We start from the raw sequence: 18,430 nt of genomic DNA on the forward strand, positions 1-18,430 counted from the left end.
TGTGTTTATAAGACGTTTACATTTTTTACACAAAAATTATTTTGTTCTGACTTCTTGTTTCCGTCAAACTTTTTTGACCCTAAAGTATAAACAACAAAAAAGATTTAAAAAAAAACACAAAACAAGATGTTTTAAAGGGCAATACATTATCTGGTTTGATTACTTTGTTCCATTTATCTTTTACACATTTCCCCCACATTATTGCAATATTGCTAATTAGCGATATAGGTTAATAGTTATTCACATCTGTTCGATCACCTTTTTTTGAACACCATGCGTGTGAAATTTGTTCTGAGGAAAAGGAAGGTTTAAAATATGTGTTAGTAGTTTTAATTAAGTACTGATGAAAACTTTTTAATATATTTGTGGTAATGATGTCCTCTCCAGGAGATGAGCCGTTTTTGAAAGCGTTAATTAATTTTATAATTTCCTGGTTTAGGTAAAAAGGTTTTGTTTACAGGAGGGGCAGCAACTAAATATGTGCGGCACGCCCAATGATAATTTTCGAGTTTTTTGACATATAAAAATTCATATCTTTGGCTATCTGGGTAGTGAAATAATAAAATTTTGCATGACACCTCTTAATACAGTGAGAATAATGAAACCACAAAAAATGTTTTTTTAGGCACCTTAAAAAAACATTTTTGACTTTTGACTTAAAGTTAAAAATTAGTTAAGAATTGGGTGAAATTCCTTTCGCTCACGAGAACTCAAATTTAAGGCCTTTAAATGACTTGAAATTTTCAGGACAAGGGGTATTGGGTGCTTAAGAGCCCTGTACTTTTTGGGCCAGATCCGTATACAGGCTGAGTAATTATAAGCGTATAAAAGTAAATAAAACAATTCAAATTGTTTCAGAGGCTAAACTATAATTTGAATAGAAAATTTTTTTGGGCAAAAAGGCTTGGTTTTATAGAAGGAGATATAATATATTTAAAGCTTTTTTCTGAAAAAAATTTTTTTAACGAGCTCTGGCATTTTTTGTTTTTTGGAATTCTACGCTAAATAGTGCTTATTTTGGGAAAAAAAATATGAAAAAATTATTCGTCTTTCAAATGACATATAAACCAAATTTTTGTGAATTATACAGGGCGAGCAATAATTAACTTTTCCCATGAAGGCTCAACAAAATCATATTTTCTCTATTAACTTTCTAGTGACGCCACCTGGACGATTTATGTTTTCAGGTATTAAATAGTATAAGCCGATTATTTACTTGTAGATAATTAGAATTCTTCCTACATTAATAGTTTTTTTGAGATATTTGAGATTGCGCGATTTGTTTATTTGTGGCGTCCTTGTACATTATTGAAAAATGAAACGACCTCATATTTTGTTTAACAATACATACTAAAATTTCGGAATTTTAGCTATATTACAAGTCCCTTTTCCACAATTTTTTTTTGTTAAACGTTACCACAAAATAATAAAGTGTATTTTCCTATGCCTTCTATTTGTCAGGGGGAATCTTCAGAAGTTTGTGACTGATATTCACTAGATTACTAGAGGCTGCGCTGGTTCATACTTTTTGTTTTAATTTCAAATGTCAGTTTATTTTATCACAAGGGTGAAATAATCCAATATGAGCAGGTACCTCGGTATGTTTTTTTTTGAAAGTGTCATAGTTTCGTTAAATTTTCAATGAAAATTATCCGGAATTATAAAGAACACTCTGAGCTTTCCGAATATGTGCATATCAATTAGGGAAATTGTGTATTGCGGCCAAGAAAAGTTTTGACGTTTTAAAAATGCCTTTTTTTCCACCAAAACAAGGTCAAACCGAGTGGTTCAAAAACAAATCGACACGTATTATTCATTTAAAAATAATTGGATTTATACACGGTTGATCGTATTGATCTATTTAATTTAAAATATGGATTTAGGTTTTCAATGGGTTTTATGATATTAAAAATTTGATAAAAAATATTTAATGTTATGCAATTTAGGATTTGAGATTTGTTTAGGATATAATTATTTAATTTTTAGAATTATAGACTTTAGAGTCACGTGACTACCGTAACTTTTTTTTTCTATTTGTCGGATTATGTTGAAATTTGGTGTTTGGGGCTTATTTAAGATGCAATCAACAAATTTTGGCAGATGTTGAGATTTGAGTTACAGGTCACATAACTACTCTAACTATCTTGTTATTGGTCCGATTATGTTAAAATTTGGTATTTGGGGTTTATTTAGGATGAATTTACGAAATTCTGACAGATAATTGACATTTGAGTTTCAAGTCACGTTAGTACTGTAACTTTTTTGCTATTGGTCCGTTTGGGTTAATATTTGGTATTTGGGGTTTATTTAGGATGCAATTTTTAATTTTTGACAGATATTTGACATTTCATTTTTAAGCCACGTGGCTACTGTACTTTTGCTTTTAGTCCGATTGTGTTGAAATTTCATATTAGGGGTTTATTTAGGAAGGAATTAATTAATATTGGATTCCAATTGTTATTCCAGTTTCATGTCATTAGTAGCTTTTTTGCTATGGATCCCATTGGGTTGATATGTGGTATTTGGGGCTTGTTAAGGATGCAATTAAAAAAAATTTAATAGATGATTGATATTTTTGTTTTAAGTCACGTGACCATGGTAACTTTTTTGCTATTGGTGTGATTAGGTCGAAATTTAGTAGATATTTGAGGTTTATTTAGGATGAAATTAATACATTTTGAGAGATATTTGATATATTGGATTCTAAAGTTATGTGACTTTAATAACTGTGTTGCTATTGTGCCAATTTTATGAAAATTACGTATTTGAGCTTTATTTAGGATACAATTAATATATTTTGTCAGATATTTGAGATATAACACGCTATATTGCCAGACGACGCGACTATATGAATACATAATGAGTAGATGAGGGGTTATGTTGAATTTGATATTGACAAAAAATCATTAAATATTTCACCCATTAGTTTATTTTCTTTAGTTGTCTTATTTTCGTTTTTTTTTATGTTTAATATTTTGTTGCATTTTATTGTTTTAATTTCGTCGCCCAGATGTTAAAACCTCGTAACTCAAAATATATCTATTTTGAGATATGAGTTTTACCGTGCCTAGAAATCCATATTTCATCGATTTTAAAACCAAGTAACTCCATTAGTTAATAAAGATCATGCGCTGTCCTAAATTTAAATTCCTCGTATCTCGCGAAAGGAAAAATTGAGGTGTCAAAACCTCGTATCTTCTTTTGTTTTCATGTAAACACATGTGTTGGTTTACGCGGCGTTTAGATGGTTTATTTTTATATGTTTTGATTAAAAATTTGTTAATTAGGGTAAGTACTAATGTTCTAAATAATGTTGTGAGTGTTAAGAATACGGTGTTTTAAATGGTTTCTAATTTTATGATTTATAAAGTTTAAGTAAATATTATTTTGAGGCTAGATTGCAAAACTTTAGTTAGAACCATTTTTTACCATAACATGTTACTTAATTATAAATCTCTTATACTTACTTTCCTTTTTACTAGTTTACAATAATTTATTTAATATTTAATAGGTATTACTATATTAATATGTTAAAAAAAATTAAGATACGAGGTTTTTAAACTTACCTACAATACTAAAAAATAGGGATATTGTGGAGATACAAGTTGTTGCTATCACATAAAAAGTACTATTTTCACAATAAATCAAACAAAACATCCATTTTCTTAATTTTTAATTTACTTTATATATTACAGATGTCTTCAAGAAGTGAACAAATGAGACAGTTGAGTTTAAAGGGAAAGGTTATGCATAAATTTGGTATCGGTACTCTTGATGCCAAAATTTTTGATTATTCGGAAATGGAGGATAATAGCTTTATCGAACCTAATACACAAATTCTAAATTTGACCGTACAATCAAAAGAATTATCGAAGCCTACCTCATCATATAATAGTCTAGTACTTTTACCTTCTGAAAATGAAAATTTCTCGACTAATGGTTGTTAAACTGAGCTTACGCCGGTACCTAATGTTATTATTGAGGATTTAACAGTAATAAAAAAAAATTATTAAAAGGTACAGAAGAAATGCTTGTAATATCCTCTGATAAATGAAACTCTAATCAGGAAAATGCATTCAGTGATTCAGGATCTAGTTTTCGACCATCAGGTAATAAAAAAAAGCAATTTTTTTATTAATATTAAAACAAGCTAATTAAATAAACCTTACTTTTAGATACTGACGGGCATTCGGATGCATCCTCAGATGACTTACCATTGATAAGCCTAATCAACGGTAAACCACCGAATAAGTGTGATCCTTTAAAGCCCGGTGCTAAAAGGGCGAAGAAAGGAGCCACCGATCCACTCACATGGCAAGTAAACAAACCTAAGCATCAACGCATGAAGGGCGAAAAATATGTAACTTATAAAAAAGAAAAAGATGGTGGTAAGAGCAGAGTTGAACGTAAATCGCGACAGTTGGGAAAAAGATGTGAATCAAAAAAATGTGAAAAGTGTCATTTAATAGGCGAAGAAGAAAGGCAGGAGCTATTTCGACGTTTTTGGGCCGACATGGACTATTAACAACGTAAAACTTATGTTAATGCAATGGTAACTCAATGTAAAACAAAGCAAAATACTACTAAAAATAAAACTAGAAGGCGAACAACGTTCTTTTATCACTTGAAAATTGAAGAAATGTTGCTTCCAGTCTGCAAGAAACTATTCTTGTCTACTTTAGGGCTGGGTGAGTGGAGCGTCATTAACTGAGTAAAAAATAGTAATGCTGGAATACCGAATATTACTGAAAAATATCCCAAGAAAATTAAACTGGCTAATGAGAAAAAACGTGAAAAAATCCGGAACCTCTTTGAAAAACTTCCTAAACTGCCCTCTCATTATTGTAGGCCTTCCACGAGCAAATTATACTTGGAGCCAATTTTTCGACCGTACTCTGAAGATTACAAGAAAGAGGTTGAAAATTCTAGTGGCAAAGATGTTTTTGTGGCGGAAATGAAGAAACTAAATATTGATATCTTTCAGCTATGAACAGATCAATGCGATCTTTGTTTTTCACACAATTTGGGCCATGTCGATGACGATACCTATAATAAACACATAGAAAAAAAATAAGGCAAGGAAAGAGAAGGAAAAAGATAAATAGGATGCTATTACACAAAAGTCTGTTACTGTATCTGGTCGATGTGCAAGCTGTACAGCTTGTGTCACAATTGCAGGCAAGCATGCTTTATTTTAAACAAAAGTTAGCATGTCATAATTTTACAATTTATAACGTGGTCAGAAAGGCTGTAATTTGTTACGTCTGGCATGAGGGCCAGGGTGGCATGGAAAGCAACTGTTTTGCTACATGCTTAATTGATTTCTTAGATAATGAATTATCTAAGGAAGCAAACATAAACCTATAATATTCTATAGCGACGGCTGTACCACACAAAACAGGAATGCTTTGCTTTCGAATGTACTGCTCGATTATTCTATTCATACAAGTACGGAGATTATGCAAAAATACCTGGTTAAAGGACACTCACAAATGGAGTGCGATAGTGTACACTCAAGCATTGAAGCCAGAAAAAAAAATCAAAACATCTATTCCCCATCCAATTATGTGCAGATTATTAAAGATTCAAGACGACATTCAAAATCAGGACCATACAAAGTAAAATACGTTGATCATACATTTTTCTTAAACTTCTCTGATCTAAAATATTTTAACTCGATACGTCCTGGGAAAAGAACTGGTGACCCTTGTGTTACAGATATTAGAGCACTAAGATACACAAAGTCTGATGGCATTCAGTATAAGTTACACTTTGAAGATAAGTGGATTCCACTTCCTTCACGAAAAATGCTGTTAAATGATAATAAAGCTCACAAGAATTTATATAATAATTCCCTGCCAATTTTAAAAGTATAATAACTTACAAACTCTTAAATCTGTAATTCATAGCGATTATCATTATTTTTATAATTCATTGAGTCACGAATAGTTTTAGTTTTTTTTACGTTATTTAGCAATAACTAAAGTTAGTTTGCTTTGGGCTAGTTTGGTTTAGGTTAAAAAAGCTTATTTTTGTTGTATAATTTTTTTTTGCAAGCAAAGCAAATTATTTTGCTTTTAAGAATATCAATCCCATTATTTTAATTATGTAGAATAATCAACATTCAACCAAATAAAACAATATTTAAAAATTTATTTTAAAATCCTTGTATCTCAACTTTATTTTAAATTATTTTCATTGTAAAAAAAATATGCGGGTCTTATCATCTTAAGTACATTTCGTAAGTAACATTAAACTAATTGGCAAAATTTTATCAAACAAAAAATCGGTAAACATGTGATAAGTTCTTTTCATTTTCTGAAAATTGTGGTTTTTTGAGATAACAATTTAACATCTGAACGACAATTTGTGGCCTTGTTATTATTACTATATTTTTCTAAGGTTATTCCTATCAAGATCTATTTGCTTACTATAATATTAATTTTAAGTCTTCTTTAGTAATCTACTTAGAAAGTTACGATAATTCTTATATTGTTAGTGAAGCTTATCCGTGAAGTTTTGTAGGAGTAATTTTTTGAACTTATCGCGAAGTCTTATGGATTTTATTAAGCCAAGCGGGATCCATGATTTGATTTTTGTGTACCTACTTTGAATATTTGTAGTCTTAGTAGGTCTCTTTATATGAGAGTTATAAATATGATGTTAGTTTGCATATGCTTTTCAATTTCATATGATGTAATGGTATTGTCCCAGGTTTCTGATTTTGAAATAATAATGAATGAAAAATAATTAAATCTGTCGATGGAGGTCTGTAGCATGAAATGATTAGAATGTTCACGTTATTTATTTTAAAAACTGTCTGTAGTAAATTTTTTGCTGTTAAGTTAATAACACAAGTATTTAAGTTAATTGAATTCTTAATTGGAGACCTTAAGAAACCCAAAACCTAATTTTTAATACAAATTTCAAAACTTAATGACACAATTTATCGGTAAATGCCTAAACTGTGTGCCGCAATTCAATAGAAGTCCATCAGAATTAGACAAATATCTTGCAATATGCAAATTAATAATTGACAATTTTTACGATGTAGCGAGTCAACATAATTTTTAGAGTATTGACATTTTTAATTCACTTATTAGTACGCTTATTAGAGATGCTCGATCAGTAGTGACTGTACAGATTGTCGCTTAACCTGGGATGAATGAAATAATACTTTTTATAGTCATTTGCGTATAGCCGCGACGAAACCTGTTTTAATAGAAACCTTGTCATGAAACACCTTAAAATTTCTACGATAGAGTTCTTTAAAATTTGAATCTTCTCTGAAGTTAGGTTGATGCTCATGAATTAGCTCAAACTACCCCTGTAAGAAGGAAAAACATTTATGTCTGATCTTAGGGAATTTTTAGGCTCTACAATATGTTGTATGCCATGCACTTGCAGATCTAGCAGAAGCTATTCCATTGGTTTACTAGATAATAATACTAAATATTTCCAAAACAATTATCACAATAACAGTTCTAGTAATTTTAAGAAATAATAGTATATCACCCTCAAAACCAGTTTGTTCAATATGGGCGTCCGAATAATTAAAATCAATACAACAATAATAGATCTTTAACAACTGGCCCATTTTCAAATTTTCAGAAACCAGCCGAATGTATTTAAGCCAAATCCAAATAGGCAGCTTCTCAAGCCTGATTTTTTCAACCAACTTCTTTTTCTAATTATAATCTTCTAATCTTCAACTTCACATCTTATTCATTACCTTCTCTCACAGGTAATGAATACCCTTATTTATCCTATGATGACCAACAATACTTCGAACTCCAAAATCAATTGAATATCAATTACGATTATAATTATCATTATATCCAATGCAGAAACCCTGCATTGAGACTGTCAAAATGAAGACCAATTTGTAAAGTTTATTGGTTTTTTAAATTTTTATGGTATCCGTCGATTGTCCAATCACACTCAATCAAGAAGTCACTATGTCCTATCGACAATCAAACGTAGTTAATTATCAGTCGATTCTATTCTCTGATTTAAAATAAAACAACCCTAGCATGCCCACACTGAATTTTGGCGCACACGCTGACGACATTAAATTAAATGGACTAGCTAAACTACGAAGTCAGATCATCCACAATCAGCCAAAGATCGTAATGGAAGAAATAATTTGCTACCTCAGCATATAGACACCCTGATATATAGAAGTCTAATAATTGCTTCAGCCATCTTTTTTTGCTTGCCATCAGCTATCTAATTTACAAAAATATCCGATAAAAATGGGCCTCTTCCCAGAGCTCTACCCCTGGAAGAAGCCACCCCATTGATGAGCCACCTATTCAACTACCCCGTGAAGCCATGGAGTTAAATCTATGAGGAGAGAAGTTACACACCACTTACTCCATATTTATCATTAACAAGACTTTTTATTTTCAACGTAGTTTAGCGTTTTATTTTACTTTTTATTGTGCTTTTCATTGTGTAGTTAGTCAGAATAAGATTAGAGTAAATCCATAACGCTGTTTGGTTTAGATCGTTTCATATTTTACGAATCTTATGTTTTAATAAATAAGTTGTGTTCTAAAAAAAAAACCTTATGTTATCGATTCATTTTCTCAGTATTCATCTAGAAATCCCCGATTTTTTTGCAGGACAAAGTACACAACCAATTGTAAAAGCAAAAATTATTATAACAAAAACTCAATCACACTCAGTGGGAATGCAAAAGCTTACATTTTTTATTAGGTAAGTTATTAATTACAGCTAAAAATTTATAACAATGAAAAAAATCTTGTCTACTTATTTAAGCCATTCCTTTAATGGTTTGTGCTTTTTACAGGTAATATTTCAATGGTGGTCAACCAGTTGCTTCTAATAATATTCTGATTTGAAGAAGACTATTTACTTTTAATGAAAAGAGCTTGATGATTACACAAGTGGATACATAAAATTTAGATAAAAAGAAGTAATAGACAAGCTTAATATATTTTAGTATAATACCTAACAGCATATTATAAAAATGCCTTTAATCAAACCCAAGTTAACTTTTATTACGTGCTTTTCGTTTTTAAATTGTAACTTGTTATTTTTCCCTTTACAACAAAGAAAATTAAATAATGAAATGAATCTGAAATACCGAATAATGCCGATAACGAATTTAGTAGAAGATAGCAATTTAAAATTTAAAGCAAGGCATTTATGTTATGCTTAATTTTCGAATTATGTTTTGCTTAGGAATAAATTTAATCTTTATTTCACACAAAATATTTATGTATATACACTCAAATTAATAAGAATGTTCTATTATTTATTTAGAAATTTTCGTCAATATTAGCAATAATGAAATCTATAATTACCATCAACATTCCCTGTAAAAAATCCAATCACTGATCCAACCAGGAACAAAAACTCTAAAGCACTCATATCCATAGTAATTAAATTAATTGTTCACAAACGTGAAGACAAAATAAATATGTTCAAAAAACCGAATACAGTTCAGATAATAAAATATTTATATGCACAAAATTTCGATATCTTTACACGAATATTAAGTGCACGTCTTTATTGGAAAACCGCAGGGGAAAAGCTGCCCCACTCCTACGAAGGGTGAAAATAGACTGACGCCGGAAAAGCGCGCCCCATGAAAGTTTCAGCGGTGCGTTGAGTTGTAAATAGAATTTTTTATTTCGCATGCGTTCAGGTTTATGGGATGAGCACCTCTTTTGTACCTTTACTCAAAAGGGGAAAACTTTGATGTTAATAAAGGGGTATTATATGCTTAAAGGGAGTTTAAATAAATTATTTATATATCGTTATTATAGATTTTATAAAGAAATACAATTTGATTAACATTTACTCGAATAAATTTATCTGAATAAATACCGAAACTAAACAATTTATGCGGGGTGTTTGGAAGGTGAGTATCCAAACGGAAATGGTGAATAGGTGAGGTTACTGGCTATTTAAAACACATAGAATTTTCTTGTTTTTCCTCAAATTTAAGGAGTAATATATTTTTTTCCGTGTTTTATTAGATTTTCCTCTTTTTTTTACTTTAACCTTAGTAGTATAGTATAGTCTTTCTAACGATGTGACGACGTGTTACAAAAATAATTAGGTAACTTACGAAAAACAAATAAGTATGTCTTCAAGGACGCGTGAACCAATTTCTTGAAAGCAACCTAATTGAGCAGGTATAAACTTATGTCTCTTTCTAACACTGCTAAATCTGTTGCGCTATCTCTTTCACCGTTCTAAAACAGCTAAACCTATTGTGCCCTTTCATTTCCATGACCCTTTCCTTTACAGGTTGATTAAAAAAAACATATTTTTTACTTTAAATCATTTATTTATAAGTGCAAGACTTGATTGATTCAAGACTTAAATTGATGGCTATTATTTCTAATACACGCGTAACATCGCTTTCTTATTTCTCTCCTGGTATACTGTAATGTTAGTTCGCGTCTCATTATTACAAAAGCGTCATTAATTTCTCCTATCAATTGTTCCCTTGTATTTATAGATTAGAAATACACAAGTTCTTTTGCACGGCTCCAGACGTAAAAATTAAGCGGCATCAAGTCCGGTGATCTTGCAGGCCATGGGATAGGGCCATCTCTGCCAATCCAAGTATTGGGAAATGCATTGTCTAGGTGCTTCCGGATCGCCAATCTCCAGTGCGCTGGGCACCCATCGTGTTGGAACGTCATTTATTCTTCATCGAGAAAATTTGGAACCCCGTTCAAGAGTTCGGGCAGATCACTTAATGAAAAATCTAGATAATTATCCCCATTCAAATTATCTGGTAAATAATGTGGACCAATAAGGGTATTACCAATTAGGCCTGCCCAAACGTTTACTGAGAATTTCCTTTGAAAGGACACGACTTTCTTCGTTTTTAGGTTTTCTCCTTTTGGGGCCCATTCCCTCCTTGAAAACTTGGATTCATCTGTCCACAGTATGTTTTCCAAAAATTCGCGGTTTTTCACGTCCATATGTAAGCAGGAGGCGGCAAAACTGAATGCGTCTTTGGTAGTCGCTTTCTTCATGATCTTGCACGGGAGTGTAATGAAAGGGATGCTTTCCGTTGTCATGAAGAACAGACCAGACCTTCCATACACTTAGGTTTAGATTGGCAGCTATAGTCCGGATGCTCGTTGTGGGATCTTCGTCAAAAGCTTCCGGAATTCGTTCGTCATCAGCAACATTACGTTGTCTGTGAACTCCAGGTTCACGGCGATTTAGACTACCAGTTTCTGTTAAGCGTCTAAAGGTCGTTTCAAAAGTATGACGATTAGGTTGGCGTCTATTGGGAAAACGCTCTTGGTAAATTATTTTTGCTTCTCGTCCATTTCCATCAGCTCTACCATATGCCATTAGGATATCGGCGTACTCCTCGTTTGTAAAGGCACCAACCATAGTAGGCAACAGTAACAATAAAACAAACTTAACGAAAATGAACAACAAAAACAATATGCGTAGGGCGGAGTTAAAAATACGTGAAGTGGCGGAGAAAGACAAGTCTCGATTAAATAATACTCGTATTATGGTTAGTGACAGGTAACAATTTAAGGTAGCGGGGCACAAAAGGAGTGTCGCCGAATGATAAAGGAGATTATAGCGTAACAGGTTTAGCTGTGTTAGAAAGAGGTATAAGTTTATACCTGCTCAATTAGGTTGCTTTCAAGAAATTGGTTCACGCGTCCTTGAAGGCAAACTTATTTGTTTTTCGTAAGTTACCTAATTATTTTTGTTACATGTGTCATATCGTAGGAAATACTATTAACCAGAGAAGTTTTTTAGCACATTTCAAAACCCCTAAACTTTTTTTATTATTACTTTTTCCATTGTAAAGTTGACGTAACATTTTTTTCTATTGATTTGAGAAAGTTTGTTACTCCACTATTAGTTTCTCTTTAAATATTGTCCTCAGTTATTACCTAAATCTGAATGAGACAACATTATTCTTTAAAATATAATTATTAATTGTACACCATTTTGGCCAAAAGTTAAAAAAAAAATGAAGGTTAAAGTAAAAAACCAAGGAAAATTTAAAGAAAAAAATATATTACTCCTTAAATTTGAGAAAAAAACAAAAAAATACTATGAGTTTTAAATAGCCAATAACCTTACCTATTCACCATTTCCTAACACCTTCCAAACACTCTGTATATTATAAACCGTTTCTTTTTCAACCTTTATAATGATCTGCCCATGCATCTTTTTTTTTTCAGTTTGTTAGTTATTTTTGTTTTAGGTTCTATGAGGTTTTTATTTGTTCTATCTTCGTCCTTTTTATTATGGATGACGGGTACAGCTAAGGACTTCATGACCGTAATCTTATTTTTAGCGCTTAGCTCTGAGCTCAATATGCTGCGGATTCTTCTAGTATATTCCTTAATTAGTTTCTTTTTCATTTGCTTTTATTGTACTCCATCAAGTTTCTTGATTCCTAGATATTTGTATGCTTTATGCGGGTTTAGTGCCTTTATTGTTGTTTCAAGATCAATTTCTACGTTTTTGATCGAAATAGTTTTCCCCTTTGCAACGTTTTTTTCGCAGATTTGTCAAGATCAAATTCCATCCTAATATCTTTGCTATAGCGTTTCACTTACTGGATTTGCTCTGTCAGTTCCTCATCTGATTTAGAGATAAGCTAAGTCGTCGATGTACAGCAGGTGATGTATTTTCTGTTTTTCGTTCTTGCAGGTGTAACTTGTGTTTGTGCCGCTAAGTGGAGAGCTTAGGGGGTACAAACACATGCAAAAAAGCAAAGAAAATAATAAATTCCCTTGATAGTTATCACATCCTATATGTATGTTCTTTATGATCATGATTTCATCATTTGTTCTTAGGTTCAGATCTGTCTTCCAGTTTCTCATAGATTTTGTAATGAATGATAGAAGGGTTTGTTCGGTTTCGCTTCTATTACCAAGGTGTCCGGCACGCTATCAAAAGATTTTTATAATCTATCCCTGCGATGAACAGGTTCTTACATGATATATTTTTTAGACTAGTTGACGTTATCTGCATTTCTAAAGAACTTTCTGACGATTCGAGATGTGGATAGTAGCGTCGACTTCTGCATTAGCTTATAGATGCTTTCCTTAAGGTTGAGCAATTTAATGTTTTTGATCAGGCTCTTTGGTATTACTCCTGTTGTTAACACAATAATTGGGATTATCCGCACTTCTCTCATTAGGTTGTTATTATTAGGATTAGCTACACCAATAAGGGCTGTCTTCCTAGAAATTTTATCGATATAGTGTAACGTCAGGCCTATTATTACTTACTCGTTGGTCTGTAAGTACAATACGATTGGATAGGCACAAGAAACACTAGTCCACCAGTAGTTTGACGCGGCTATGTCGACATAATCTTGTTGAACGTCGCGACTAAAACCTCTGGGAAAACCACTACATGCCTTCCATGTAGTGGTTTTCCCATCTAAGCTTGTATTTTTTCTTACTCGGTGCTATGGTGTATGGGTAGCTCAATCTCCTGTAGTTTAAGTGGTGTTGAGTGATCTGCTTCACATACGGCACGACAAATGTGTTATGTTTCAGCCTGTCTTAAGAAAAAGGATCGCAAGTTACTAATTTGTGGAGTCAGCTGCTTCTCTATGTCGTTTTATTAGTACATTCCTCTTTTTTCTATCTTTTTTAAGACCAGAACTGTACCTAGTTGAATTGAGTGGACCAGAGAGTGGGTTCATGGCAAAGCAGAACCAAAGTGGTGGACCTAAGGAATCTCCCTGGAATATACCTCTACGACTAAGAATCATATTAGTTCCAATTCAGTTACCGTTAGGAACCTGAAGTATCGAACATCAACAAATGTTCGATAAGATGCCATTGTGAATTCTAAAAAGAAAATTATGTGGTTATCTATTTTATCCAATTTAAGAACATGAATAATCCATTTATGTGGAACTGCATTAAAAGCTTTTCGGTAGTCAATGTATGCTGCGAAAGGGTTTCTCTTGTTGTAAAATGCCTAATTGCAAACTATGCAGTCGATAATTTTATTAAGAGCTGTTCTTTACACCCCAAGACACCTCTGGTAGTAACCCCTTGTAGCAACTCTGATGCAAGATGTAATTGGTTTATAGAGTGTAAGCAAGCATGTTATTAGCCGATATTTAGCCGCATCTTGAGTGTTTTCGTAGTCCTTGGACAAGAGGTAAGTGGTACCTTCTGTTAAAAAATTTGACAAATTCTGAGGATTCATTAGCACGTCGTTTAGAAGGTCGGTCAGTTGTTGATGTGTTATCCACAATTTCTTAATCCAGTAATTTTTTATGTAATCTGGGCCTGGAGCTTTCTCGTTATGTAATTTTTTTATGAAATTAGTCACTTTGTCAACTGAAAATCGTAAAAATGCCATTTGATTATATGTTTGACCCTTTGCTCGTTCTTCAGTCTGTCATTCAGTGTCGATGGAAACTCGACACTAGGTGTCGTTAATTGAGTGCCCTAGAACTCCTCGATGTTTTCTTTAATGAGGTAAATGCTAATGGCAGTGTTTGTCGGAGCAGTGTCGTTGAGCTTTCGATAAAATTGCTTCTCTGAGCATTCAAAAAGTAAATTATCTTCTTTCCTTTTATTATACTGAATTTATACCTTCTTAAGCGACCTGAAAAAATAGATAACTTCTATTTAAGGGTACTGGAGTACAGTTTTAGGGATCCTGCTGTGTATGTTGTTGAGTCTGACGCATTATTTCCTCTATTCTTTTTTCTACGTATTTTTGTGGTTCTGACATCCTTTTCCATGGCGGTGCCTACATTATGTGTAATACTTTGCTCGTTATTTATAATTTTTTAACCCAAGCTTTTAATAATAGCCATAGCCACACAGTAGATTATTAGATGAAGGTGTTTAAGTGTCATGACTGTAAGAATATAATCAGGTATAATTAAGTTGGCAGCATTAACGAGAATAGCCAATTTGCGGAAAGAGTTAACTCTAGGAAGAGCTGTTTTGTTGACGGGTTTGTGCTTTCATATTCTGCCATTGCTCTTCTAAACTCTGTTCTAAGTTTAGCATGCACTTCATCAATATGTTCACTGTTCTGTTCTTCATTTTGAGTTTCTTGATTTATTGTCACTTCTGGTAATGGTACCTGTTATGGTAGGTCAAAGTTTTCTTCCGCTTCTGTTCTCTCTTGGTCGGCATTATTCTGCAAATTCTCCATTACTTCGTTCAAGGCCTGTTGATAATTTATTTCAGCTGCAATTCCCTTTTTAATAGAGTTATTAAAAATTGAGAATTATTAAATAGAATTATTAAAAAACTTAACTTATTTGACTGGAGTTTGAGAAATGGTATGTCATTGAATCCCTCTATATCTAAAACTATGAGCTTATTCCACACTAGATGTTGAATAGAATTCAATTACAAGATTAACCAAGACAATTTCGAAGGAGTCTCTATTTTCAGAAACTTTGGTGTTGCACTGGATAAAAAGCTTCAGTTTGTTGTTCATTTAGATAATGTTGTTGCTAAAGCCTTTCAGATGCTTGGATTTTTTAGAAGAAGAACTCAGGATAAATATAAAGTCCTTAATAATCCTACTTGTGAGTGTTCTGGGATCAAGTTGTTTTTAAAAATGACGCGGTATTGATCAGCGACTCTTTGCTAAGTCACGCGCACATTTGGATATTTTCTGCAAAATTCGGCATGTACCTGTTGTCTGTAGCCAATTATCTGTTACCTCAGATTTGTTACCTTAAAGAAAATGTGCATTATAAATTCGTTCATGGCAGATATCTATTTTAAGCGCTGTCTCGGCAACCCTGCGTGGCTGAGTTTCCTGCGCAACACCTTCAGCAGGTTGGGTCCTGGTTGGTGTTTGATGCCCCTGTATAACTGGGGATTGTGTTGGAGCTGCAATTTCTTGTATGACAAGAGCCCCGCTCCTCAGCACCCTGTCACCGACGGTCCGCATGCTGTCATGTGAGCAGCTGGCTCCAAACATGCCCTGGCGATCCTTAAGCAGCGACCTTTCTCCGAGGCTTCGGTTGTTCTCCATTTTTATGGGTGTGTGCCAACCTAATTTCAATAATATTATTATGAAAATATAAATATGTTAATTATTCTCCTAGTTTTTGTACTATTTCATTCGTATTCTGTAGTTAAAGTTGATTCGTAAGGTTTATTTAGGGTTCTACTTATGTCCCAGTGTAGGGTCCCAGCGTCATCATTTGATGGCGCCAGAAATTGGTGGGGATAAGTGTGCCCGAGTAGGTTGGCGATTGCCGACGGCTGTCTAACGCATTAGAGCAATGCCTACGCAATATTCTGCAGGTGGTATTTACTAGTGTTTGTTTACTTGTCCGGCAAAAATCACGTTGTTTCTTAAAGATTTTGACTAGAAAGACCTGCTATAGTCCCATAGATCATATTTCCTTTAGTAGGAGGGGTAAGATACTTTCTTTAGTGGGTTTTACAACCAAAGAGATGTAGAAATATTGTAAAAATATTATGATATTTCTAGTTGAATTTTTTTAGCCGAAAACCTAACCTAAATCTCTGTGTCTTCAAATAAGGACACTGGGTTATACTGGACATAGTTTTAAGAACTTAGACGATGCGGTGGAATATCATTATTCTAACCAAATAGATGCTGATATTGCGCTATTACCTCCCGAGGTGGATGAATTGACGGACGTAGACGATATCGACGATGGTGACTTAGGGGCGGTTGATGTCCAGGACGTCCCAGGGGTTGTGGAGATACAGGTAGAAGAACAAAATGATTGGAAATCGGAAGATGATCTATCGCTGTCAAATTTCATAAAAAGGAAAAAAGTTGCATGCAGCACTAAATCCTGGACACCAAAATGGACTAAGGAAGAACCCATGTATGAAAATATTGAAGAAGGTTGTGCCGAAGCAATAAATAAAAAATAAAAATAAATAAAAGAAGAATTACAGGAATTAACACCACTACAAATATTTGAGAGGTTTTTGATGACGATCTTTATAATTTTCTTCAAACAGAGACCATGAGATACGCCCAACAGAAAAATAAACATAATTTTTTTGTAACTTCGGAGGACCTCAAAATTTTTATCGGGTTTTTGATTTTTTCTGGCCTTATCATGCCTTACCAAGTGAAAAAGACTATTGGTCTGAAAGAGAAGATTTGGGTGTTCCTCTAGTGAAAAATGCGCTTTCCAGAAATGCCTACAAAGAAATTAAGTCTTGTCTTCACTTTGCTGACAATTCCCTTGCAAATGATAACAAAGACGATAAGTCATTTAAAATAGAGCCATTATTTGGGGCAATAAATACTAAATTTCAGCAATGGGGAGTTTTCCATATATTTCTGTCGATTGATGAGATGATTGTAAAATATTTTGGACACCATGGCCTAAAGCAATTTATCAAAGAAAAGCCTATACGGTTTGGATACAAATTATGGGCGCTTTGTAGTGATAATGGGTATTGCTACAACTTTGCTTTGTATTATGACAAGGATAATAAATCAACAGCAGAGCCCAAGATTCCTCTAGGGACAAGAGTCGTAACAAGTATGCTGGAAACTGTAAAAAATCCTGAAAGACACATTATTTTCTTTGACAACTTTTTTACGAGTTACAACCTCTTGTGTAGCCTAAAAGAAAAATGCTTCCGAGCCACAGGAACCATAAGGGAAAATCGATCACCCAAGTGTCCCACCAAGTCATCCAAAGAACTCGAGAAGGAACCGAGAGGGGCCTATGACTGGCACTTTGACAGTAGCCAAAAAATTCTTGTAGTCAAATGGAATGATAGCAGGTGCGTTTCGGTGGCAACCAACTTTGATACACTTTTACCAACCACTATTGTACAAAGGTGGAACAAAGAAGAAGGTGGTCGTGTTCCAGTTGCACAACCTCTTTTGATTGCCAAGGGCAATAAGCATATGGGAGGGGTGGACCACCATGATTGATTGCTTGAAAAACATCACATATCAGTACTGGGCAAAAAATGGTATTGGTGCCTTTTTACTCGAGTGATAAACATGTCGATCGGAAATAGCTCAATTCTCTATAACATGATCCGTACCGGAAAAAAAAATCCATAAAAGACTTCAGGATGGATGTGGCTTATTCATACCTAAAGATTGGTTATGGAAGAAGAGTAGCCTTTGGTCGTCCCTTGAGTTTGTCAAATACGTTTCGGAGTAATGTTACAGAAAACGTAAAATACCATCATATTTCCTATACAGTGAGAGCCAAAAGTCCGGAATAAATTCATTTAAAATTCAGGGGTATGTTCAAAAAAAAACGCTCGGACACGTCGATTTTTATTTTTAACTGCGGGTTTTCTTACTATAATTTTATGTATACAGGGTGGTCCAAAAATAAGTTAGGACCATCAACTTCAATTTTTGAAATGTAAATACCTATTTTTATTCTGTATTCTTAAAGAACAGAAAATTCTAGACATATGTACAATGTCCTATA

General features: G+C 33.3%; 1 protein-coding gene across 1 annotated transcript; it reads left to right on the top strand.

The window, feature by feature from the left end:
• The first annotated feature begins 11,449 nt into the window (after positions 1-11,449).
• LOC126735678 (piggyBac transposable element-derived protein 2-like) lies at positions 11,450-17,913 on the top strand. Its single transcript, XM_050439742.1, has 2 exons — positions 11,450-11,535; positions 17,595-17,913. The coding sequence occupies exons 1-2, from the start codon at positions 11,450-11,452 to the stop codon at positions 17,911-17,913; spliced, it is 405 nt and encodes a 134-aa protein (XP_050295699.1).
• Positions 17,914-18,430: the final 517 nt, after the last annotated feature.

This window comes from Anthonomus grandis, chromosome 4 (genome assembly GCF_022605725.1).
Source record: "Anthonomus grandis grandis chromosome 4, icAntGran1.3, whole genome shotgun sequence".
Taxonomy (NCBI): Eukaryota; Metazoa; Arthropoda; class Insecta; order Coleoptera; family Curculionidae; genus Anthonomus; species Anthonomus grandis.

Bases quoted from the DNA above. Each gene is read 5' to 3' on its own strand.
- LOC126735678 (XM_050439742.1), top strand. From the start codon at position 11,450: ATGCGTAGGGCGGAGTTAAAAATACGTGAAGTGGCGGAGAAAGACAAG. The intron at 11,536-17,594 runs GTAACAATTTAA...CCTCTTGTGTAG, and splicing joins CGTATTATGGTTAGTGACAG to CCTAAAAGAAAAATGCTTCC.